This window comes from Tupaia chinensis, unplaced genomic scaffold, assembly GCF_000334495.1.
Source record: "Tupaia chinensis unplaced genomic scaffold, TupChi_1.0 Scaffold000680_1, whole genome shotgun sequence".
Taxonomy (NCBI): domain Eukaryota; kingdom Metazoa; phylum Chordata; class Mammalia; order Scandentia; family Tupaiidae; genus Tupaia; species Tupaia belangeri.
In genome coordinates this window covers 138,498-165,078 of record NW_006160204.1, presented here as the reverse complement: position 1 = coordinate 165,078, position 26,581 = coordinate 138,498, and the positions used below count along the sequence as shown (strand labels likewise).

At 37.2% G+C, this 26,581-nt stretch overlaps 1 protein-coding gene across 5 annotated transcripts in view; it reads left to right on the top strand.

Moving 5' to 3' along the window:
• Nucleotides 1-13,878, top strand: part of NOX4 (NADPH oxidase 4) — a 158,301-nt gene extending 144,423 nt beyond the window's left edge. For 4 of the 5 annotated variants that reach the window (XM_006160334.2, XM_027776539.1, XM_027776538.1 and 1 more), the window contains 2 exons: nucleotides 318-418; nucleotides 12,920-13,878. In XM_006160334.2, coding sequence (XP_006160396.1) covers nucleotides 318-418; nucleotides 12,920-13,040 — 222 coding nt within the window. In that variant the 3' untranslated portion in view covers nucleotides 13,041-13,878. Of the gene's footprint in view, nucleotides 1-214; nucleotides 244-317; nucleotides 419-12,919 lie in introns of those variants that run through there. The other variant, XM_014592351.2, reaches the window with a different exon arrangement.
• The last annotated feature ends 12,703 nt before the right edge of the window (nucleotides 13,879-26,581 follow it).

The window sequence follows — 26,581 nt, the reverse complement described above, 5'->3', positions numbered from 1 at the left end:
CTTTTTGGGAGTGAGCAATTAGAATGTATTCTTTGTCTGATATTGTGGTTCCTTAGACATAGAGCAACTAACTGGGATGTAGGAAAGTCTGCCTTTTGTAAAGAGGGCATTGAAGGAGATCATGGATTTTAAAAGAAAAGAGGAAGGAAATGATATTTCAAAATGATCGTACTTAATAGGTTGTCATTTGACACTTGTATTCTTTATATCATAGTAATTTTGTAGGAAGCCACAGCACCAGCCAAAATGTTGTTAGAGAAATGGATCTTTTATTCAAATCTGTGAATCGTGTAAAATATAGTACTTTTTTTTGGCAGAAGATAATTGGAGAAAAATATCATGCACTGAATTCAAGACTTTTTATTGGACGTCCTCAGTGGAAACTTCTGTTTGATGAAATAGCGAAATGTAACAGAGGGTAAGCTCTATATCTGAAAATATTTGACATGCGGTTAATGATCAGATGAAATGTTCCCAAATCATCATGAAGTTTGTTTTTTAAAAATTGATAGCGATGAGAACAGCAATTGACACAATGGCTATGATGCTGGACTCCCATGTAGTCAACTGCGGTTCGAGTCCCGGACCTGGTGGCTTAAACTCACATGTGCATGCGTGCCCAAGATGCTGAAAAGAGAATGGAGGAGAAGGCATTGTGGCATGGTCATCCCCCCTGGGGGGTGATTTCTCACTTTCTATCTATCTGTCTGTCTTTGTCTTTCTGGAGAGCACACATGCCCTATAGCAAAAACTCTCCAAAAACAAAAAATCATGATAGTGAGTACCTGCATGTACGAGAGAGAGAGAGAGAGAGAGAGATTGAGAAAAAAAGCACTTTCAATAGTCTCAACACACTGCAATTTCCTTTCCTCAGTTAATCCATGTCTCTTGTGTTTTTAAGCCAACCTCAGAGACCCACAGTTGTCCATGGACTTCTAGAACTGCAGTTCAGTTTGCTACTGTCTGTTCACCAGGTTGGGCCACACAAAGTTTCCAAAAATGAATTAGTAATGGATTCACAAATTACAAAAATCACTCAAACATATCACTATCAAAGGAGGAAACAGGCTATATGTCTGTAATGTTAACCAAAATTTGGCTTAGAAATATTCCCTAATGTATTTATGAATGAGACTCTCCATACTGTTTCAATTTGTGTAAACTCGTTTTGAAGAGGATATTCATTCCCACAGCATATATCAAGTGGTCATGAGAAAAGTTTTTCAAAATCTTATTGGTAAGTGAGAAGGCTTCATGAATAGTTCTGAAAATGAAGACATTTAAAAATCAAAAATTCAATGTATTTACCAGAATGAGTACGTTAACAAACAAATAAAAAGGTTTTCCTTATAATATGCCATCTCTGTAACAGATATTTCCAAACATGATTTTTTTAAAAATATTTTTTAAAGAATTATTTTATTTAACTTTATTTATTGTAATTTGACCACAGAAGGACAGAGTGAGAGAGAGATGGAAAGTGAGAAAAAAGGCACCAGATCCGGGACTCAAACTGTGGTTGACCATGTGGGAGTCCAGCACCCTTAGCCTCTATGCCACCTTCGAGCCCCCAAACATGATTATTCTTCTTGGAAACTATAATTATATAATGAACCTTAAGATTATGGGCTATGTGTCTATTATCTGAAGAAGTTACATTGAAGGAAATTCATTCATTTTAGGGCACAGGTCAGCAGCCCATTTATCTTCTCTAAATGTCCCACAGCGCAGAGCAATGATCTGTAAGAATTAAAAAAACGGTTTTGAGGGACCACCAGATGATATAATGTTTATGTCACTGGACTCCCATGTAGTCGACCATGGTTTGGGTCCTGGATCTGGCAGCTTAAAACTCACTCCAGGTGCGTGTGCATGCATCCCCAAGATCCTGAGAGGAGAATGGAGCAGAAGGGATTGCACCATGACCATCTGCCCTTGGGAGTGATTTCTTGCTTTCTGTCTCTCTGTCTCTATCTCTCTGGCGAGTGCATATGCCCTATAGCAAAACCCTCTCTAAAAACAAAACAAAACAACAACAACAACAAAAAACAAAAGTAGTAATTTCTTTTTTTTTGGAGAGGTTTTCGCTATAGGGCGTGTGCGCTCGCCAGACAGACAGAGAGAGACAGAGAGACAGAAAGTGAGAAATCACCCCCCAGAAGGGATGGTCACGCCGCAATCCCTTCTCCTCCTTTCTCCTCTCGGGATCTTGGACATGCACGCACACGCGCCCGGCTTGAGTTTTAAGCCACCGGATCCGGGACGTGAACCACGGTCGACTACGTGGGAGTCCAGCGACATAGCCATTACGCTAACTGCTCGTTCCCAAGAGTAGTAATTTCATCATAAGTTTAAATACTTGTAAAGGATGCAAGTTCAACCTATTGCAGATATTGACAGTATACAGTTAATTTATTTTTATGGAGAGGTTTATTTGCTATAGGGCGCGTGTGCTCAATGGAAAGACAGAGAGACAGAAAGCGAGAAATCACCCCCCCAGGGGGGATGGGCACACCTCAATCCCTTCTCCTCCATTCTCCTCTCGGGATCTTGGGCACGGCATGAGTTTAAGCCACCGGGTCTGGGACTCGAACCGTGGTTGACTACGTGGGAGTCCAGCCACATAGCCATTACACTAACTGCTGGTCCCAATATACAGTTAATTTCTATAGAAATATCTGCTGGAATAAAAATATGGTAGTTACTTGATACCAACCTCAGTTTTTATAAAGATACACAAATAAGCTCTTCATTAGCAATTGGGAAATTTACATCATTCTTTTTTTTTTTTTTTCCCACTGCTTTTGAGTTTCCATTCTTTAAACTCAAAACTTTTCAAAATCTGATGTGTGTGTGTGTGTATGTGTGTGTGTGTGTGTGTGTGTGTGTGTGTGTGTGTGTGTGTGTATTTGGCTATAGGGTGTGTACACTTGAGAGAAAGAGAGAGAAAATGAGGTATTACCTCCCAGAGGAGATGGGCATGTCACAATCCCTTCTCCTCCATTCTCTTCTCAGGATTTTGGGTATGCATACACGTATACCAATATTTTTTTCAAGCCACCAGGTCTAGGACTTGAACTGCAGAGCTGGCCATATGGGATCCAGTACCTTAAGCACCACACTACCTACTTGCCCAAGTTCAGTATTTATTTTTACATTTGAGGGAATAATGTTTCTACTGTTAAATTAATCATACTTTCATAACAAGAACGTACATTGAATATTTAATTTTTAAAATGTCCTGTGAACATAAGGCTCTAGTATTTTTTTTTCTTCTGGATTAAATTATCATTGTTATACATGGAAAGAATATTGTATGCATCAGAAGAACATTGTATACATCAAAAAATATTTGATTCTATTGGGTTGTCAAAAAAGTCATGACCTGTTTTTTCTGTTTTTCTATGCAATAATTTGTCATGACTTTTTTGAAAATGCAATAAATATATGGACCAGCTTATTGAATTAAAAAATCATTTATTAATATTATTTATTGAAACATTCACTGATTCAAGATAGCCCTTGGCTCTGTCTTCAGAAATTTTGTTATAGAAGCTATAGAGTCAAGACCAAGAAGCGGAATTTAAAAAGGGACATAGTTAACCATGTGGTTCGGATGTCAGCCATTTTTGAAACCACCTCTATGGTATTTTCCTTCTCTTCATGAGGTAATTTTAGAATGAAGAGAGAAGCATTATTATTATTATTATTATTATTATTATTATTATTATTTGGAGAGGTTTTTGCTATAGGGTGCATGCGCTTGCCAGACAGACAGACAGAGAGATAGAGAGAAATCACCCCCCAGGGAGGATGGCCACGCCGCAATCCCTTTTCCTCCATTCTCCTTTCGGTATCTTGGGCACACACGCATACACACTTGGCATGAGTTTTAAGCCACCGAGTCCAGGACGCAAACCACGGTCGACTACATGGGTGTCCAACGACATAGCCATTAAGCTAACTGCTGGTCCTGAGAGAAGCATTATTTACAAAGCAGAAATCCTTTGGGGTCCTATTTAAAGATGAGCTATAGGTAAAAACATGTCAATCCAGTTCTGGCCATATTCTATTCCCATCTTTATCCGATATTGCCCACCTTAGATTTGATTTGATAATGTTGTCCTGCTCACCTGGCTCTTCTTGCTATGCACCACAGACATGTTCCTCCTTGATGGCATTAACGACCTCCAATAAGAACACTTTCTTTCTTTGGTTTTCATAATCTATGGCCAAAAGCTTTGAATATTTCTTTTGTTCAATTTTAAAGCCAAACCAAAATAATGGAGACAATTGATTTCAAATTGTTGGTTCTTTTGTTCTTAAGAATTCCATTTATTTGTACTGTACATGTTTTAGAGTGATTTTGTATGTTTATTGGTTTTTCTTTTTCTGAAACAACAAAGCTGGTTTAAGAAGCACAAAAGTGCACCATCTACTGTTGACATTTTGTAGGCTACTTTCTCTTTTTGTGTTTGCTCTGGGACAGGAACCTGAGTACATTATGTTTTTAAGGGTTTTTATACAGCACACTTAAGAAAAGAATGAATCAACATATTAAGGATTCATTAACTGGATAAAAGGCTCTACATAAATGGGAGGTTTTATATGAGATGTGACATTTTGGTTAACCTCATGCAAATAAATTACTGAAAGAATGTACAGAGATAAAAATAGAAAAGAGGCATACAAATTATTTTTTAATACACTATGTGAAACACTGATTTTCAATTGTCAGAAAGTGCTTATTTATTGAACCAGTAGGCATTCATTTACTACAGTTCGTAGAATTCAAATTTAATTGGATTAAACACTCCTGGGCCCAACAGTAATAGTTGAGAACTCATGTTTTCTTACAGAAGCTTTTATAAGTGTATGAGGGAACTTGAAAAAGTTTGTGGAAAATGGAATTACAAGATTAATTTCAAAATCAATACATAGTAATGCTTTCATACTAAGCATTTCCACTAAGTTTCTTTTAAGAATTATTTATTTAATTTTATTTGTTATTATTTTTAAGTATACCAAAGAAAGGCAGAGAGAGAAAGGGAAAGTAAGCAAGCAAGCTGCCAGATCTGGGACTCAGACTGTCGTTGGCCGTGTGGGATTCCAGCACCTTAACCACTCTTCTGCCTGCTGGCCCCTCCACTAAGTTTTTGAAGACCCCTGTGTATCTGTATTTATAAAAGTATATGTAAACTTTTTTGTATACATAAGTATGTATACATGTATGTGCATATATATGCATATGTATTTATAATATGAACATTTGTATTTTAACAAAAATTGAATAAATCTGTAATACTTCATTCTTCAACTTACTTTTTTTTTAGTTTTTTGCCTTATGCCATGTGTGCTCACCAAAGAGACAGAGAGACAGAGACAATGAGAGAGAAAGTGAGAAATCATCTCTGGAGTGGCCATGCCACAATCCCTACTCCTCCATTCTCCTCTTGGGATCTTGACCACACATGCCCATGTGGTTTTCAGGACACTGGGTCCAGGTTTCAAACCGTGATCGGCCGTGTGGGAGTCTAGCAACATAATTGCTATTTCATCTGCTGGTCCCTCAACTTACTTTTTAATGATGGCCTCATGTGTTGCTTGTGGATAATTTCCATGTAATTCTACTTCACATTACTCTAGAATCTGGATAGCATAACTACTACTACCCCAATTATGGATATTTAGGTTTCCTTTAGTCTTCAGTGTTACAAACAATGTTGTAATAATTCTTTGTGCATTGTCATGTGAACATGCTGCACTGGATTAGGATCCAGTGGAATTGCTATTGCAAAGGATATGCACCGATAATGCCCTACCCATACCAGAAGATTGAATCCCTTTACATTTTACACAAGTATGAGAATAGTTCCTTCCTTTCATGGCTTATTTTTTCTTCTTTTTAAAGTTTTTGCTATAGGGCAGGTGCACTTGCTGGAGAGACAAAGAGGCACAATGAGAGAGAAAGTGAGAAATCATGCCCAAGGGGGATGGCCACACTGCAATCCCTTTTCCTCCATTCTCTTCCTGGGATATTAGGCATGCATGCATATGTGCCCAGCATGAGTTTCAAGCAACCAACCAGTCCAGGACAAGAACCTTTGTCAGCGATGTGGGAGACCAACGCCTTAACCTTCACACCATCTGCTGGTCCTCCTTTCATGGCTTTTTTAAACTTGGAAAATGAATCATGTGATGGTATATGCAGTCATGGTAAGTGAAGGGAACCTACCTTCGTAATTATTTTTAAGTAAAGAAGTTGAGCTCCCAAAAGACTGATTTATCAAAAGCTATGGCTAACAAGTACAAATTCAGATGTAAATCTTTACGTCTTGACTGACATTTATTGTGCTTACAGCAGGGCACATTCAGATCGTCCTAGGCAGCAAGAGTGGCAGTCTTGTTTTACTGTGTGTTCCCTGTGGGCATAGAGAGGTATGGAAGTGCACCCCCATGTTCACTATGTGTGTTCACTGCAATGCACTAAAAGCCTCAATAGCTAATTTTTCAAAAACATATTAACTACTATTTTATAAACCATTTAGTGTTAAATAACCTGTCATAAAGTTATTTATTACATCCAACCTAAATTCAACTTCCTATCGCTAATAATAAGAAATGAATGTCATATTTTCAGCTGTTGAGTTTATGCATTATACAAAGAGAGAAAGAAACATTGAACTTTATGTGGCCTTTTGAGTAGAGATTTACTACTCTGAGATGAAGAGGAATGTTTAAGAGCCACATCTTTCTTTCATTGTTTCATAGTGTTTGCAAGACAACACAAATTAAGATCTAGGTTTGGTTTTTCATATTTGCTACTGTGTCCTGGGGTCAAGTCACCTAAACCTTCTGGACACGTAATACCAGCAGAAATAAACTACAGAGTGAGTCAGTTTTCACTGTATTGTATGAGATCCCACACTTCCAAATCTACATGTAAAAAAAGTATCACTCTAACAGGAAATATGCACAAATATATGTACATGTATGGAGCCAGCTCCCTATATCTACCCAACAACCTTCTGCTTAGCACTCATCCCATGGAACCCATGGAAGTTGTTGTAGATAAATCTTTATTGTTGCATTATAGCCTTCTCATGCAAATATGGGGCAAATGAATCACAAAGACTCATTGTAGGTCTTGAAATATTTATAGAATCTCATTCAGTTGGTGAACATGACACTAAGGCACTCCTCAAATCACACACACACACACACACACACACACACACACACATCATAGAATTAGTTAACAATTAAAAAAAGACTATGTAAAGCCAGTGGAAAAAATACACTGGGTATTTTTTAAATAATTATTTTATTCTCAAATATTTTAGAGGATCTTTCAGGAAATCTGAAAAATTTGTGAAACTAACTCTATAATTGCCCTAAGCCACGCTAGAGAGTAATGGTATCTTATTGTCACCATGCAGTGCTGACAGAGAATGTATACAAAGGAACAAACAAAATGACTCAGTCTCTTCTCATTTTAATTAAAATCACACTGTGGTTTTAATAGTAATCTAACTCTTATTAAGTTTAAAATTATTTTAAAGTAATTATTTTATATACCTTCCTGATTTTTTTCTTTTGTTTAGTGTAGGCTTAATTAACTCTTCTACCAGTTTCTTAAAGAAGAACATTAGATCTTTTATTTCAGAACTTTCTGTTCTAATAGCGTTTAATATTATAAATTTCCCTCTCAACACTTTAGTTCTATCTTGTAATTTTTTAATTTTTAAATTTTTTTTGGAGAGGTTTTTTCTATAGGGTGTGTGTGCTTGCCAGAAAGACCGAGACAGAAAGACAGAAAGCAAAAAATTACCTCCCTAGGTGGGATGGCCATGCTGCAATCGCTTCTCCTCTGTTCTCCTCTCAGGATCCTGGGCATGCATGCACATATGCCCAATGTGAGTTTAAGCCACTGGGTCTGGAACTTGAACCGTAGTTGACTACATGGGAGTCCAGCGACATAGCCATTATGCCAACTGCTGTTCCTAATATCTTATAATTTTTTATGGTATTGTTTTCAGTTTCATCCAGTACAAAATACCTTTAATTTTCCATGCTATTTCTTCAACTCATGGGTTATTTAGAAATGTTACTTAACTTCCAAAGATATAAAGATTTCCTGATTTTTTCCTCCTTTCATTATGAAAGAGCATATGTGCACATATTAGGTGTGTGCGAGAGAGAGAGAAGAGCCCTCTCCTCGGGGTCTAGTCACATTGTGATCCTCTTTCTTTAGTCATCCAACCTGTAAATTTAAATCTAAGAGTTTACTCTCTTGCACCTGTTTCGGCATGTTTCAGGCTGATCGGGCTGGGGATTTGAACCGCAGTTGCCACGCTGGATTTGACTTCTCTTGAGGAGCACTTTACTGCAGCACCATGAAGCAGGCACGGATACCAGTTTTTCCTCAGTTTCTAGTTTGAGATTTGATCTATAAACATACTCCTTTTAATTTGAGTCCCTGAAGACTTACTGTAAACTTTCCTGTTGTTTAGAATGTGATTGGGACCAGCAGTTGGCATAAAGGCTATGTCACTGGACTCCCATGTAGTTGACCGCAGTTCCAGGCTATGTCCTGGACCCGGTGGCTTAAACTCATGCCGGGAGCATGTGCGTGCGTGCCCAAGATCCCAAGAGGAGAATGGAGAAGGGATTGTGGCATGGTCATCTCCCCTGGGGGGGAGGGGGCATGAGGGGTGATTTCTCACTTTGTATCTCTCTGTCTCTCTCTGTCTTCTGGCAAGTGCACATGCCCTATAGCAAAAACCTTGGTGAATGTTCTATACTTGAAAAGATTTTTGTTTCTTCATTGTATAGAATGTTCTATACATATCAGTTAGGACCAATGGTGTTCACACTTTCTTCTGATTTTCTGTTTACTTTTTTTTTTTATCATCTACTGAGAAAGAGATCTTAAAGTTATCAACTATAATTTGGACTTACCTAACTTTGCACTTCTATCAGTTTTTGCTTCATGTAGTTGAAGATTTTTATTTGTAGTGTTTTAGCCTGTTTATATTTAATTTAACACAAATATGGTTAAATATAAACATAAAAGTTTACTATTACATTGTATTTGTCACATTTATTCTGCCTTTGTGGGTTTTTTTACCCCTTTTTCTACATTACTGTAGATTGATTATTATTAGTGGTTTAATTTTTTTCACTCCAATATTAGTTTTGCCTCTGTATTTATCTCTTTCTTTTTAATAACTGCTTTAGTTTCCCAAGCTGCATCTCTAGGACCAGCATTAACTGGGAACCTATTAGAAAAGGAAATTTTTAAGCCCCTTTCAGTATCTGCTGAATCAGAAACTCAGGTATGAGGCTTAGCTATTTGTGTTCTGTGAAGTCCATAAAATGATTCTAGTGAAGACATGATTGAAGAATGTTTTAGGTTACAGTGCACACCAGTAGCTTATTACAATCTACTTAATTTAATATTATATTGGGCCAGCCCCATAGCATAGCAATTAAGGCCATGCATAGAGAATAGAATCTCACATGTCCAAGTGCAGTTCAAATCCCGGCTATGGAGGCTTAGAAAACATGCTGAGTACTTGCACATGCATGCCGCAAATCTTGATGGGATGGAGAAATGGAGGAAAAGGAATTTCAGTGTGACCATGCTCTGATGGGAAATTCTGCCTCTCACTCTCTCTTTCCTTCAGGTGAGTATAGGTACCCTTTGGCAATTAAAAAATACATAAATAATATCATACCATTTCTTGGATTTCCATTCCCCCATTCCTATTGTTGCTATTGCCATTCATCTTATTTCTACATGTGCCATCTTTTGTTTTAAACATAAAAGAGAGTAGAAATGAGAAAAAAGTGCTTGATATTTACTCACAAATTTACCATGTTATCATTCTTTTCCTTTGGATAGCTTCAAATTTCCATCTGATTTGATTTTCCTTCTTCTTGAAGAATTTTCTTTACTATGCCTCCCATTGCTGCTTTGTTGGCAGTAAAGTTTTTCAGCTTTTGTTTATCTGAAGTTTTGATCTTTTGTTTTGAAAGATATTTTTGTTTGATAGAAAATTTGTTCAACATCGAATAATTTGCATTTTGTATTATCTTTCAGCACTTAAAAGACATCATTTCCTTCTGACTTATATTGTTCGTGACAAGAATATGTTGTTATTCTTATCTTTCATATTGTTTATGATTTGCATTGTGTCTTTTTCCCCCTTCTGTCTGATTTTATGGTTTTCTTATTCCTTTGTCAGTGTTTTTTAGCATTTTATTTTAAGTTGTCTCAGAATGGTTTTCTTGTGTTGATTCTTCTTGAGGTTCATGAAATCTTTGATCTGTGGATTTGTTTTTAACCATATTTGGGGAAAATGGTGATTATTTCTTGAAATAATTTTTATCTTCTGTCTTCTCTCTTGCTTGAACTCCAATAACATGTATTTTAGACTTGTTAGCATTTAGCAGTATATCATATTGTCCCAGAGGTCACTGGTGCTCTGTTCTTTTGTTTGTTGTTGTTCTTTTCTATTATTGTTGCCTGTGGGCTACAATATGATAGATTATGATGAATATCTTCAGATTTCATTTTCTTTTGCAATGTTTAGTCTTCTGTTACCCCATACAATGTATTTATCATTTCAAACATTACATTGTAATGCTAGAATTTGGGCCTTGAAAATAACTTCCATTATTCATCATATTGATGGGGTTTTTTTTGAACATATGAAACATACATATCGTTACTTTCAATGACCATGTGTGATAATTCCATTGTCTTTGTTATTCTGGGTCTGTTTCTACTGAATGATCATTTTCCTTATATTCATTTTCTGGAACTAACATAACAAAATACTACAGTCTGAGTTAACTGAAATACACAATTTTATTTTCTCATAATACTGGAGGCTGGAAGTTCAAGATCAAAGTTCCAGCAGGGTAGGTTACCTCTGAGACTTCCCTTCTTGGCATACATATGGCTTACCTGTCGCAACTTCTTTACATAAACTTTTCTCTGTCCATGTGCATATCCCATGTCTCTTTGTGTTCAGATTTCTATTTCTTATGAGGACCACAATAATGTTAAATTGGGGCCTACCTTAACAGCCTCATTTTAACCTAATTAACACTTTCTAGACCCTAGTTCTATATGCAGTCCCATTCGGAGGCCCTGGGGCTTGGCGCTTCAACATACAAATTTTGGAAGGACACCATTTGGCTGTACAGTGGCTACGGTTCATGATTTTTTTCTCTTTGCATTCTTGGTCATTTTAAATGGAATGCTATATATTTTAAATGATAATTTTTGATTTATTCTTTTCAATAGTCTTGGGCTTACTTTTCAGTATTAGTGCAGGTCCAGAGCAGACTTCACGCTAAAACTAATTTGACCAATATTCCCTCTTCCCCTTGCCAACATGGTTTGCCTTCCTAAGAATGCCGCCCAATCATCCACCCATTGCTGGTCTTTCCATTCTGGCTCATGTGAATACAAATCGTTAAACTCTGAGACTTGTTTGACCCTTAATCTCTGATAGTTCTTTACAAACATTTGTGTAGTAACCTCTCCTGCATAAAAAAATCATTAATCAGCTAAAGACTTGAGGGTCCTCTTTTACAGATCCCTGGAGCTTCTTTCTGTGGAACTCCCTTTCCTTCCAAGTTTACTTTCAGCTGTTTTGGCCTTCTCTGTGAACTCCACTCTCCATCTCTTCAACTCAATGAGATCACTAAGCACTGCCTAAGTCTCTCCTCTCTAGGCTTCTACCGGTAGATGGCTTTCAGGCGAAAGCAGAGATAACTGATGACTTCAATTTTTTTTTTTCTTTTTTTGGTCAGGGAGCACAATTGTGTACTGCCTATTGTCCAGAGTCTAAAAATACTGGTTTCATATATTTTGTTAATTTTGTTGTAATTTTGTTATGTATAAAAGTAAATCTAGTCCCCAGTACTCCATCATACCTACAAGCAATCATTCTATTTTTATCATTCTTTGTTTCATTTTTTAAATTGAAAAGTTTTTTTAATTGAAAATTTTTAATGAAAAAAATTTTTAATCTTGCTATAAACCTTTGGTGCACATTTAAATAGATTCACTATCTTGTTTTTCAGTACCAATTATTCTGAGATAATGAGGATGTACTGTATTTGTCCAATATATGATATGAAATGTTAATCATTTTGATATCCTAGGAAAGATGTAATGCAAATCAACAAATTTTGGAAGAAGAACAATTTGAGATACTATTCATTTCCTGGAATTTAATTAGTCTGTTTGTTAGTGATATGTATTATTTAACTACTATAATTTTTGTTATAGAATAATAAAACCTGGTTGACTTTGTTACAATTATTACCGTGCATAAATATAAAAAAGAAAATACATCCAGATTAATATGCTTCTTGTTTCAATGTGGGTATAAATTACTCACTTAAAATGATCCTTTCAAATCAGTAATGTCTTTTCTCTCTCTTTCCTTATTCATCATGACTTATGCAAATCCTTGTGGAAGCTTTAGAAAAATGTGTGTAAGACGTCTAATAACAGGGCAAATTGACATGGTCCTCTGTGGGCTGTACATCTGTCTAATGTCAGTTTACCAATTGACCTCTATGGTTTCTGGCCTGGGCCCCAAATAGCATTTACTGAAGAGACTAAGGTGGGCAGCCAGTCTCTTTCTGGTAATAAACAAATTTGTGCTCGTAGGTACATTCTTTGCATTATTCTGAGTTCTAGCATGAGAGTAAACAAAATCTTTTCCTGGCGACAAACTAATTACACTCACAAATAATTGGGAAATTGTTTTCAATGTACAAAGCAGCAGGAAATTCACTTTGTTAAAACCATTATCCATACTCCTAAAGCATGATTCTTAGCATATTCTGATTTTCCACCTGATTTCTTATTTTTCTCCCCTTCTCTTTCCAGGAAAACAGTTGGTGTTTTCTGCTGTGGACCCAATTCAATTTCCAAGACTCTTCATAAACTGAGTAACCAAAACAACTCCTATGGGACCAGATTTGAATACAATAAAGAATCTTTCAGCTGAAAACCTTTCAGATGAACCAGGATTCTAAAATATCTCTCAGCATAAGGAATAAGTGCAATTTCAAAGACCTTGACGCTCAGCTGAATCAAACAGCTGTGTTGTACCAAAGAGTAGCAAGGTTTTTTATTTATGATTATTTAAAATGGAAATACGGAGAATGTGACAAGACAAGAGGTCACATTACATGTTTAATCTGGAAACCAAAGAAGCCCTGAAGGATATTTGATCTGATGATTCACTTTTCAATGCTCAAATTGAAAGAAACCTGTTAGATGCACACTGTTGATTTTTATAGCAGAGTCAAGAACTTCCTAGGGAGGCCTTGAAGTCACTTACGGTGAGGCTTATTGCCCTGGTCCCCTTTAAATTATTTTTGGTTGAACAAATGCAAGATTGAACAAAATTAAAAATTAATTGAAACTCAGATGACATTTCTTTACATATGTATAAACGGAGTGGCTTTAATTTGGAAAAGTCAGGCAAAAATATTAGATGTTTAAAAATACAATACAGGAGTCTGTATTTATACGGGTACTTAGCGTCAATATCTGATCTTCACTACTGATACTAATACCTCTACTTAATGTGTGTAGACTATGTGCTGATTGGACCTTTGGCAGATGTTAATATAGTCTCTACTGTTATATTTTTCTTTTTCCTTTACCACTGCCTGGGGAAACCTGCCTCTTTTAGTATACATCAGACACAATGGTTTAATAAGTCCTTTCATCTGCAATGTATTTAATCTATTACTATTTCATAGCAATTAGAATATCATTATTATAAATTATAAAGGATGTGCATGTTAATAACTCTTTTTTCCTTTTTCAGCATTTTGGCCTCTGTTACTTTTTCCCCTTTCCCTCCAGGCAGTTTTTCTTGATTTTTTTTTTTTTTTTTTTTTTTTTTTGCCTATTCATGTGCTCTGTTTAATTTTCAGTTTGAGAGCAAAGGCCATCATGCCCATCATTAGGCACTGAGATACAAGATCTCTCTCCTCTTTCATACAGTGGTTAATTATGGAATACACTATTGAATGTATAGTCACAATCCTAAACAGGAACCTTGTATGTTACTTTGTACACAAGAAGGAATACGTCATTAGTTATTCAAAATTAAGTTGAGAATCAAGAATATTGTTGCACTGTTTGGTATCTTGCATTTCCTTTAGGAGTTGTTGGATTTAAAGCGACTGTGGGGACTGTGCTGTGTGATCCTGTAAGTTTATGTCCCCTGGCTCTTACATTCTTAACTCAGAGAAAATACAGTTTACTACTTTAAGAATTTAGGCATTTCTACAATTTAGTAGATATCTATCAATCGTATCAAGTATAACTAACTCATTGCTGAAATCAGCAGTGTAACTTGTTTTGCATTCATTAAAATTTTGCAGATAACATAATGCAATAGATGCGGTTTTACTCGGCTACACCAGTAGTAGTCAAGCATACCAACCCATCAGCTTGTGATGACCATAGATACATTTACTCGTAGACATTTCTTTTTTTTCTCATTAGAATTCTTTCCGTTCTGGAAAGAAGGTTAGATTGTTTGGTTTGTTTGTTTGTTTTTTTAAGGGATAGGAAATGTGCAATGTTCCTGCAGCTTTAATGCCCAAGATATATTTAATCACTAGTACATCTTGGCAACACTCCAAATTGAAAAAAAAAAAAAAAAGCATGAACATATGTAACAGAAAGACCTAGTCAAAGAAAACAGTAAGACCAGGTGTGATGTGCAGGATTGACACTGTACTGATCATTATTTATGTAATTATACTAAAGCACCTCATTTCAATAAAAATGAGTAGAAAATGGTTCAGAAGTAGAATGTTATTCCAGAGCAGGTTTGCTCCGCTACTCTAGATGAGCCTCCTTGCCCATTTTCAATTTCAGTGAGTGTCCACATATGAAGCACTAAACATAGGTAGCTTTTACTTCTGTACACAGGGATACAATCAGGGCTTCCCCATGCAGGTGTAAGAGAGCTTTGTTTTGTTTTGAGGGATTCTGTCTCTGGGGATAATTCTTGTAATGCAAGTCTTAAATCACTAATATTAGTGGCAATAAATGTTAAAATTGAATTGTGTCCTTGAAATTCTGTTAACCTTACTTTCCCACAATAACAACAACAAAAACAGTGTTTTTCCACAGGATGATCGAGTTTAAGAACATAATTTAAGGGCCAGCATGTGGCATGGTGGTTAAGATGCTGGACTCCCACATGAGCAACCACAGTTTGAGTCCCAGACATGAGGCTTGAAAATCACATCGGGCATGTGTGCATGCATGCCCAAAATCCCAAGAGGAGAATAGAGAAGAGATTGTGGCATGGCCATCTCCTCTGGGAAGGTGAGTTCTCATTTTCCCTCTCTTTCTCTCTCTAGTGGGTGCACAAACCCTATGGTAAAAAAAAAAAAAAAGAGGGAGCATAATTTATTGATCAGAAATTAGCATTTGAATCCACGCTAGCATGAACATACTTAGGAATTTAGGTTCTGGGCTATCAGTGTCACAGGCTAATGGAATGACTATAGCAAATTACTTCTCATGCTTAGATTAAGATTGCTCATTGAATGTGAGGGTGTTTAGCAGGTGGCATAGTGGTTACAGTGTTGAACTCCCACATGGTTGACCATGGTTCGAATCCTGGACCCAGTAGCTTGAAACTCATGCCAGGCACATGTATGAGTACTCAAAATCCTGAGAGGAGGAGGGATTGTGTTGTGGTCATCCCTCCGGGTGGTGGTTTCTTACTTTCTGCCTCTCCATCTCTCTCTGTCTCTCTGGCAAGCACACATGACCAATAGTAGAAATCTTACCCCCAAAAAAGTAAAAGATTTCTCTTTGGTATCAGCTCAGTAATCCTTCATCTTTTTTTGATGGTCTATTTTTGAGAACCTTATTTTAAAATGCACATTATCACATAGATCACATCACATATAATTTTGAGAGATCCCTGAACAACCTCCAAAAGCAAGGGCACTTATTTAAGAACCTCTGGACAAAATTATTATCCCTGTAACTCTTCCTACTTTTGCATTTCTCTGTTCTTTTGTTTGTTATTTTAGTTCTAAATTTTTTTTAAGAAACTATCCATTTTTCATAGGATTATACTAAAAATTCACTTTGTGGCCAGAGGCAGTTCTCTTTATGTGCTCCCCAACAGAGAAGCAATAGGATCTTTCATCAGATTTTAATCTTGGGTCTCCTGTTTTATTCAAGGGAAGGCTGTGATTTACGTAAGTAATACTGAAACACCTCTGCTCTATATATACATGCAAACATACAGAGGTACATACATACATACATACAAAGGTGCATACATACATACATTGGGGACTTAACTTACTTTTTAAATAATGGTTTAAAAGTGGAAGGTCTATAATTAATGACTTGGGAATGCTGATTGGGTGGTCGTGATAGTATATAGGCACTTAAACCAAAGTGACAGGACAAGGTGGACAAGGCATAGGCTGCCTTGATTTAATCTATAGCATCATATTATTTATAAGCACCCTACATATACGAAGTCAGTGTTTATTTTGAGCATTTACAGCAGGTGATGGATTTAAATGATAAGGCATTGTTAAAGAGGGTTGTCAGAGGCAAATGAGCTGTTATCTTCAATAGATAATGCTGGTCCTGAAGAATGTTTGTTATATTACAGAGAATACTATTTTAAGGGAAAAAAAAATTTTCTCCCTAAGAATGGTTAAACAGTAATTTTTCTAAACAAACTGGTGGGTAAAATTTTAACCTGTTACTCAAGATAGTTTTCTTGTGGTAGCTAAGACACTTTTCTATCCAGTTCTATTATATAAACATTAAAAAAAAATGAAGTTATAATGCTCTTATTTCATGGGACCAGCAGTTGAAGTAATGGCTATGTTATTGAGCTCCCATGTATATGACCACGGTTCAAGTCCTAGACCCAGTGGCTTAAATTCACGCCGGGAGCATGTTCATGTGTCCCCACAATCCCAAGAGGAGAATGGAGGAGAAGGATTGTGGCATGGCCATCCCCTCTGGGAGATGATTTCTCACTTTCTGTTTCTCTGTTTCTCTTTTTTTGGTGAGCTCATGCACCCTATAGTAAAAATCTCTCCAAAAACAGACCCAAGAGAGGATGATTACTTGCTTTAAGTCACCTATTGAGCTTGTGGCAGAGCTGAAACTGGAGTTCAACTTTTCTTATTTGTGTTATTTAAAGGTTTTGCTTGGGGCTGGCAGGTGGTGTGGTAGTTATGGCACTGGACACTCACATCACTGACTGAGGTTTGAGTCCTAGACCTGAAGGCTTGTTTTCTCTCTGTCTCTGTCTCTTTCTCTCTGGTGAACACATGTGTTCTGTAGCAAATTTTAAAATAATAATAAATAAAATTAAGTAAATAATTTTCTTTAAAAAGGTTGTATCTACTCTTCTATGAAATATATCAATAAAACATCTAGTCCTGTTAGTTTGAATCTCTCTATTAAAACCCTATTTCGTGCTGGTAGACAAATAAGGTACTGAATGTTAATTCCAGATTCAGATGCAGAATATCACACAGTTCTTCCCAACCTAGCTAATGATTCTGTTTTTTAGTCTTACATGTTTTGCCCATTAGAATCTATTTTCATTGATCAGTTTTTAAAAATGATGGTGTGCTAAAGGGATTATGATCCCCAGAATTTGCACTGGAAAATTCATAACAGTATAGTTTCTATAAAATGTTAATAACAGAATTTTAAATTTAGGTTCAGAGATCAAAGTCTTAACTTTGACAGGTCTCTAAAAGCCCAGGAAAAAGAAAAGTTGATTATTAAAACAAATGGCTGTCGTTTTCTTTTCTTTTTTTTTTTTTTTTTTAAGAATTATGTTTTATTTAACTTTATTTATTTATTTTAATTTGACCTGAGAAAGAGAGCCAGAGAGAGAGAGGGAAAATGAGATAGCAAGCTGTCAGGTCTGGGAATTGAACCGTGGTCAGCTGTGTGGAAGTCCAGCACCCTTAACCATCATGCCACCTGCTGGCCCCTTTTTTCTTTCCTGATATTGTTGTATTCTATTCACATGACCATGACTTGCTTCTTGTCCAGGAGAAAAGTGTCAGCCTTTTGTAAACTCATAAAACAGGAAATCAATGAAATCAAGCACAATGAGATTGACAGTTACTTCCTCACCACAGAAAAGTGAAATTGCACTATTTCCCTCTGTGTAAATATCCCTTCTACTATCCCAGCTTCTTTATGTCGTCTTGTACCTTATTCTCAAAGTATGCAAAAAGTTGCAAAATCTAGCTAGACTAAGTTTTCTAAAGAAAAGCAGAAAATGTCCAATATGCACGCAAGAAAGGTCCATTAAAAGGAAAAGAAAGTCCACACAGGTCCTTTTAAAATTAGCATTAAGTTAAATCCTACTACTTGAGACCAGCCACTAATATTAATGGAGAGTTTGCAAGTACACATTTAAGAATTGGTAAAGACTAGAAATGTTACAAAGGGGCAAGATTAGGAGGAAAAAAGTATAAGAGAAAGAAGAGTTAACACGTCAGGGAATCATAATGTTTTCTTTTTGTAATTCAAAAGGTACTCAAATGTATGGCAAAACTGGCTATTACTCTGGTATGGAAAAATGTCAAAAAAAATTTTTTTAGGAAGCTTTTCATGTTTTCCTTGACACTAAAATTTTAACAGAAGCTCCACCTTTGATCAAAATTATATCTGGCATCTCTGAGAAATAGAACTTTGATGTCCTGCTATCTGCCCTAGAGAAGACCCCATCATTTAGATGAGAACTAGTACTCCAGTAAATACTCTAATGTGCATAATAATAAAAAAGGGAAGAGTGTTATGCATTATTTCAATTGCATGCTCCATGCATTAAAATTCTGTCATTGCAAGGTCTTATTTCCCAGCTCTTATCCCTCCACCAGGAATGAAACTTTCTTGCCACATGCAGACACTGAGAAATAGACCTCTCTGTTGTATCGTAACAGTGTATCTGTTCATGTCTATCTGGATGTTGATCTGAACATAGTTAGCAATTTAGTGTAACTATATCATTCATTTTAGAGATAAGAAATCTCCACTGCACATAAAATGGGAGATTTGTTCACCTTCTGAAAAATATGCCCTAGCCAACACATTGACTAAGGAGAAAGCATAAATCTAGATTTTCCTCTCCAGCAGAGTCCTCAAGGAATGTAAAATACCTTAACGCATGGATGCTGGAGTGTGCCCTGTGCCCTGTGATTAGAATGTGCTCTGCTCTGCACAATTAACTCTCTAGACTCTCAGGGTCCATCTGCGCTTGTGAAAATGCCAGCTTTTGAGTCATTTTGGCATCTTTAAAGGTAGAATGAGGTGCCCACTAGGTGTAATTATACCTTCATCTAAAGATGATGATTATGTATTTATCAAATTACAATAGCGAAGATTGTCTTTATTTTCTCCTCTTTCACTAAAATTTTCTTCAAAATCAGATGTGAGAAAAATAGAAATCATTTTGAAAAGTGGGAATGGTTGGCTGTTGGGTTATTTACCCAAGAGTGTGCCAGTTTTATCATCTTATTCACCTACCACCACCAGTTGTGGAGTGAAAAGGATCCAGGGTTAGGCGTTAGACTACTTGGGGATTTCAGCTCTGAAATGGATCTGATCACTTATAGAAATACAAGAATAATATCTACCTCTGCCTAATTTACAGACATTCGTTGTGGCCAAAAAGTGCTAGAGAGGATGGGAAGAGTGAAGAGAGTTCCTGGCCAAATTTTTTCTAGTTTTTTTTTTTTTTTTTTTTCACATAGCAGTATGGAAATAAAACACTGTTCGAAGAAAGTAAAATCACAGGCTTTTATATGGGAAGGAGATCAGTGTGTGTGGGGGGGTGTCTAGCTGATTAAGCCACATTTGATGTAGCCAATGAGATGAATCAGTGGGCCCAGACACGTTTGATAGAGCCAATGTGATGAGAACAATCAGTGGGCCCAACCAATGATCAATTGACATTCCCTTTTTTTTAAACCTCACAGGATGTAACTGTGGGGCCTTTGAGCCATTCTTTCTTGGTCTGCTCAGGCTGGCTTTTACCTTTCTGGAGTGCATTTTCACTTTTACTTAGTAAACTACCTTTTCCGGGACCGGCAGATGGTATAATGATTATGTCACTGGACTTCCATGTAGTCAGCTGCTGTTTGAGTACCCAACCCTGCAGCTTAAAACTCAGTCCAGGCATGTGTACATGCGTGCCCAGAATCCCAAGAGGAGAATGGAGAAGGGATGGTGGTGTGGCCACACACAGACACACACACACACACTCACACCCAGGAGGTGATTTCTTGCTTTCTGTCTTTCTCTGTCTCTCAGGCGAGCACACTTAGGCGAGCACAAGTGCCCTATAGCAAAAATGGCTATGAAAATGTGTAAATAAAATAAACTACCTTTTCCTTTTGCTATAAAACAAAATGAAACAAACATAGGTTTTTCTTAGTCACAATTCAGCAGTTGGTTAAAATAGAAACATAAAGTATTTCATTTCATTTTCTGGGCAAATACAGAAATACCCACAAGAAAATCAACACCACTATCTGGTCTTTGCTGTTCTGAAATCTCCGTAAGCAGTCACCTGTACAGTATATTCTTAATTTCTCTTGGCTAATTTGGGTCAGGCCCACTGTAGCTAGAGATCGTTGTGTTGATTGATGAAATTTGAGTTAGGATGTGCCAGAGGGTGATAGAAGAGATCCTGTTTACTTAAGATTTGATGGACTAAGATGTAGGAGTTTACAAGACATCCTACTGAGTGAAAGCAAATACCTGTGTCTTAGGACTGGAAATAATTCTATGAAAGAAAATCAGCACTATTCATGGCTACTTTTTCCTAGATGGGAATGAAATAAAGTTATCACATTCTCACTCTTCTGAAGATACTTCTCATTGTTCATCTTCATCAAAGTGTGCATAATTTTTAAATTTTTGTATTTAAATAACATACGTGTGTATGGTTATGGTCAATTATAATAAAAATTGCTGGATGGGGGCCAGCAGGTGGCTTGGTGATTATGTCACTGGACTTGCACATGGCTTACTGTGGTTCAAGTCTCAGACCCAGTTGATTGAAACTTATGCTGGGTGCAAGCATGTCTGTGCCCAAGATCCTGGAAGGAGAATGAATAGGAAGGGATTGTGGCATGGCCATCCTCACAGGGGTAATTTCTCACTTTCCCTCTCATTGTCTCTGTCTCTCTCTCTTTCTCTGGCAAGCACCCATGCCCTAAGACACACACCTCTTAAAAAAAAAAAAAAAAAGAAAAATTGCTTGAATGAAAATGAAATTCTACAATAATGTGTAATCAACACTTTCCAAGTTAAACGGTCTTCCCATCAAAATGTTAGATATTCTGCAGTTCAGATGTGACATTGGATATTTGTTGTCTGCCTAAATATTGGGTCATCAGAAAAGTCATGACGTATTTTTACAAAGAAAAATACGTCATGACTTATCTGACAACTCAACAGAAATATAAAGTTATACAGTACTGAAGAGGGAGCACTAAATCAAATTCATTACTTGTAAAGAAATTTTAAAATACATTTATTTTTATATGCATTTTATTGCTGTAAAGTCGTAGTACATTATAGAAAACTTATTGTTTTGGAATATGGCATAGTGCATAACAAGTTCGTCAAACAGACTTAAATTTTCTCTCATTGTAAATTAATTGTGTACTTTGGCAGTAATAATCAAGAACTTTCTCTAGGATTTTGAGAACAGAAGAGTGTTATACTCACCCTCATGAAAGGCCAGATAATTACTGCAGTCTTACCAGTGAAGATAAAAACAAGTAATATTTAAGAAATGTTCCTTTGAGGCACTTTAAAAGTGTTCTACTTTCTAAGCTTCTGAACAGTTCTGTCATTTTTCTTTCAGGAGGATATGCAATTGAGAATGATAGGATTCAGATAGAGTGTGGGATTTAGGGATTTTTTTTTTGTATTGTCAAATTTTACAGTTGTGTTCATTAAAATTAAAACATGAAATATTTCTAAATTTTAAAGTGTCAAAATTATATTCAGTTTTCTCACAGAAAATAACATCATATGATCATTAGGAAGTCTAAATGTTGAGTTTTTACATTTGACCACTGAGGATTTCAACTTTACCTAAGCATTGAGTATACTGTCCACTTTTTTTACCCTTAGAATTCCTGTTTGCAGGTTTTGTTTATCTTTTCAAAAACAACACCATCACTTTTTTTTTTTCCCGAATCTGTGAACTCTACAAAATGAAGACTGATAGTATAGTAATTCTCAAGTTTGCCTGACATCGACATAGGTGGCCTGTCAGCTGTTTGCCATCAGCCCTGTCCTAGAGACCTGTGTGCTGATACTCATGAAAACTCATTTCCACATTGGTACAGTACGGACAAGAATATTCTCAAAGAACTTTCTCTAGTAATCATTCTGTTTTGTGGTTCGGTGTTGACTTTGAATTTTAATAGAACCTATGGTTTTGTAGTAGACAGGAGGGTAGGATCACTGGGGTCCCCCTTCGCTTCTAATCTATGCCCAGTAACATAGTCAAGTTCAGATACCTTCCTGTGTCAGGGAGATGAAAAGGATACTTGCTTCAGATCAAAAGAGATTATGGTATCCGTGTGTTCTAGATGTAAGCTCTTCACATTACATTATTCTTCCTTATCTACTTTAGTTTAAAAATCATTCATGCCTCAAATCAGGTGCCACTGTGCTCTAATTTATAGAGCTTCTGGAAGTGCCTTGTTCGAGGGGTTGTAAGGGGTGACATCACTGCAGCACTGCGTTTTTCTCAGTCCATTCCCACCACGTTGCAGTCTCTCAAGCGATTTATTTCCAAAGAATCTGCTTTCCTGAGACGGTGTTTTGCCCTCTCTATTTCACCAAGCTGTCATGTATTTTGTAATGGGCATTTCAATAGGTCAAGTTCAAATGCACTGAAAAGGCAAGATTAGCAGTTATGTGCTTGCATTCCCTGTGTGCAGTATTTGCTTTGAGTCACAATGGGGTCATGAGTGCATGCTTTAATAGCATTAGTGCTGTGAAATTACTTCTCAGCAGCAGCCACTGAGTGAGGAACACAAAAGATAATTAGGAGAGAAATATGTTTGGGGGGTTTGCAAATCAAGAAGAGGTTGATGTCAGTCTCAATTCTGAAGATAAAAAGTTTTTCTAAAATGCATTCCCTTATTTATATTGATGACCCTGCCATCAGGACTGTGTTTATCAGAGCTCAAAATATGAAAATGAGTGACTGCAAAAGTTTCTCCTCGGGCTTTTTATTAGGCAATGAAATCTATGAGAAATCTTTTTAAGGGGCTTGTGTTGCAGAGCCATGTTTGCAGCTTGCTGATAAATATGTAATCAAATGGGAGCTGCGAGTACACAGTACACGTACTCAGGAATGGTATTTGCATTTCGGATACAGACACAAAGCATTGTGTGAGAAACACTTTCTGACGTAGAGTAACTGTTCCTTATGACTGATTTCAAAGTCACCTTATGTGCATTTTGACAAGGTGATTTCTGAAGTTAAATTTCTGGTTTATTCTGACAAAGGACTTTGGTGTGTGGTTTTGACTGGTAAATACACTCCGATTTAAAGATTCTTACAGAACTGTCAATATGCCTTGGGTTTCTTTCATGACAGTGGTAGAAAATGGTTTGCTTGATTATATATGTTTATTTTTAAAGATGATTTCTTTCATTTTATTTATTATTGTTATCTTCTATTTGTTATAAGGCATGTGTGCTTACCAGAGAGAGGTGGGGGAAGGGGGAAAAAAGTGAGAAAGCAAGCTGCTAGGTCCAGGACTTGAACCACTGTCGATCATATGGGAGTCTAGTGCATCAAACACTACACCACTTGCTGGTCCACTTGGTTATTTATTTTAAATTTTTAACAATATACTCAAAGGGGAAAAAATAAATAAAACAGGGGTAGTTACTTTGTGATAGTCACCCAAACCTCACTGAATCAAAATATCAATAGTAGTCTGTTACAACCCTGTGGGCTTTTTTTAGACCTATGTTTTAGGGCAATGTCCCTACCCTTTGTTGTATCAGTCAGGAAGGGTGCTTCAAATTAGAGCAGTGGGCAGATAGAGCCCTGAGAGCCACAGCTAGACCCTTGAGTACGGTGATGACATTATATTTTAGTTGTCTAATGTAAACTCTCTTCCTCACCTGTTTTCTTAAACCCTAGTTTTGTTTGTTTGTTTTTTGTTTTTGTTTTTTTTTGAGAGGTTTTTGCTATAGGACATGTGCACTCGCCAGAAAGATAGAGAGAAACACAGCAATAGAAAGCAAGAAATCACCCCCAGGGGAGATGGCCACACCGCAATCCTTTCTCCTCCAGTCTCCTCTTGGGATCTTGGGCACACACGCACACGTGCCCGGCGTGATTAAACCCTAGTTTTACCCTCACCTTTATCACGACTCTCAGGCATATTTTCCTCTGTAGTTGCCTAACCCAGCTGTAGGACTTAAGACCCAGGTCCTAAATCACACTTGGCCTGTGCCAACCTGTCTCATTCCTTGGATTAATCCAGGCTCTGTTTTTGTCTGTACCTCTGTCAGCTACTGAATTAACCTATTCTTGATTCTGAGCTTTCCTCTGCCTCAGGGTTTAGCAGAGTCATCTTGGCATTGGTCCTACACAGGAGAGGCCTCAATTTGCCCATGGTAATCACAGCCATCCTCACACACAGCCTCCCACAGAGCTGGGGGTCTTATTGGAGATACAGTTGACTTGTGTGTGAAGTGATGATCCTCATGGTGTTTCTCTCCGAGTGGAAGAGGATGCATTAGACTTACTTGCTAAAGCCCTACAAGTATGGTACGGAACACCAGGAGATGGAACTGGAGAGCAGACAGGGCCCAACACAGGCAGGCTTTTGTTGGGGATGCAGAATTTAACAAGAGAGAAATGTTAAGCTTCTGAAGTGTTATGACTATACTTTTGAATAGACACTTCATATGTGGGTCAGAAGAAAGCAAGGAAGGAAGGTAGAATTCAGTCAAGAAGCTATTGCAGTACTTTCAGCAACAGATGTGATGGTTTAGACTGGAAGTGAAATCAAGAGATTGCTGTGACCATGAGGGCAAGTTAGAATGAAGTGGCGACACACCGAACTTATTGTACACTGAAGGCAGAATTAAATTAAAAAAAAAAAGTATATGGCTGATGGCATACACGTGGAAGGTAAAGGGTGATATTGTGTCCAAGGGGTCTTCCAAGTTCCTTGCAATTAAAATTCTGGAAATAAAATGGCTTAGGTACAGGATCCATTTATTAACTTGTAGAAGTTTGAAGGAAAAACCATTTTAGAAGGATATTAATAGTTCACTTCCAGAAATGGTTTACTTCCTATAGATTATTTAAGTTCTAAAAGAAGCAATTGAGTAGATCACTCAGAAGCTATAAAAAGAAGCTTGGACTGAATATATGAACTTGTAAATGAACAATTATGTGGGCTAGGCCAGTTTGGGGGCTAATGGTTATGTGAACTGGATGTCCCATGGCCGACAGCACTGCTCAAATCTTAGACTCACTGGCTTGAAGAACATGCTAAGTGCATATTCATACATACCCAAAATCTCAAAAGAAAGGAAAAATGGAGAAGGGATTGTAGCATGACCATTCCCATGGGAGAGGGACTGCTTTCTTTCCTTTGCCTCATCTTTCTCTCTGGCAAGTGCATGCACCCTTTGGCAATTTCTTTTTCTTTTCTTTTCTTTTTTTTTTTTTTAATTTTGGAAAACAAGACTCAGAGAAGGAAGTGTAGGAGCATAGGTGTAATAAGAATGGTCTCCAGGCATGCAGATGCTGTGGTAAACTGAACGAGGGCGTCTTCTTGACCAGAGCTCTCTTTTCCCCAGTTACTGTCATGGCTGCTCTTGCTCCCAGCTGAGCCTCCAGAAATGGTGCTCACAGATGGGAGTCCTTTACCTCAGATTACATCTCTTCACCTGGGACAGCTCGCATATAGTGACAAGATAAGGTGGGGAAACAAATACTAATACTTCTTGCCTATTTGACGTAGGATACATTCTAAAAGAGCATCACAGCTTCAGATAGTGGTAGGGTCAGCTGTGACCTCTGGGGAATGCAAGTAAAGACAGCTGGAGCCAGGCTTGGGCTCGGGAACCTGTGTCTGAAGCAGGATTTTGCGGTGAGATAATCTATGAGTTAATTGGCAACAAAGACTCCATCACTAGGAGTAGTTAGAATCTGGGTAGCTTCTAACATGTAGGCAATAGTTCAAAACTTCACCACTGTTTACTGACTGAAATGGACTCTGGAAGGAAGGAATTGAACCCAATGTAAGTAAAGCTTTGCGAGTGGGTTTGGAAAGTTCAAGGGAAGTGTTTTTTGGTACATGTTATTGATGCATTGAAAAAAGACAGTGAGAGTTGGCGATAGCCTCGTGATTGAGGGAGCCACTCTTGCTTCAAATTCTGGCCTGGAGGCTTGAGAAACAAGCTGGACATGTGTGCATGCATACCTCAAGTCCTGACAAG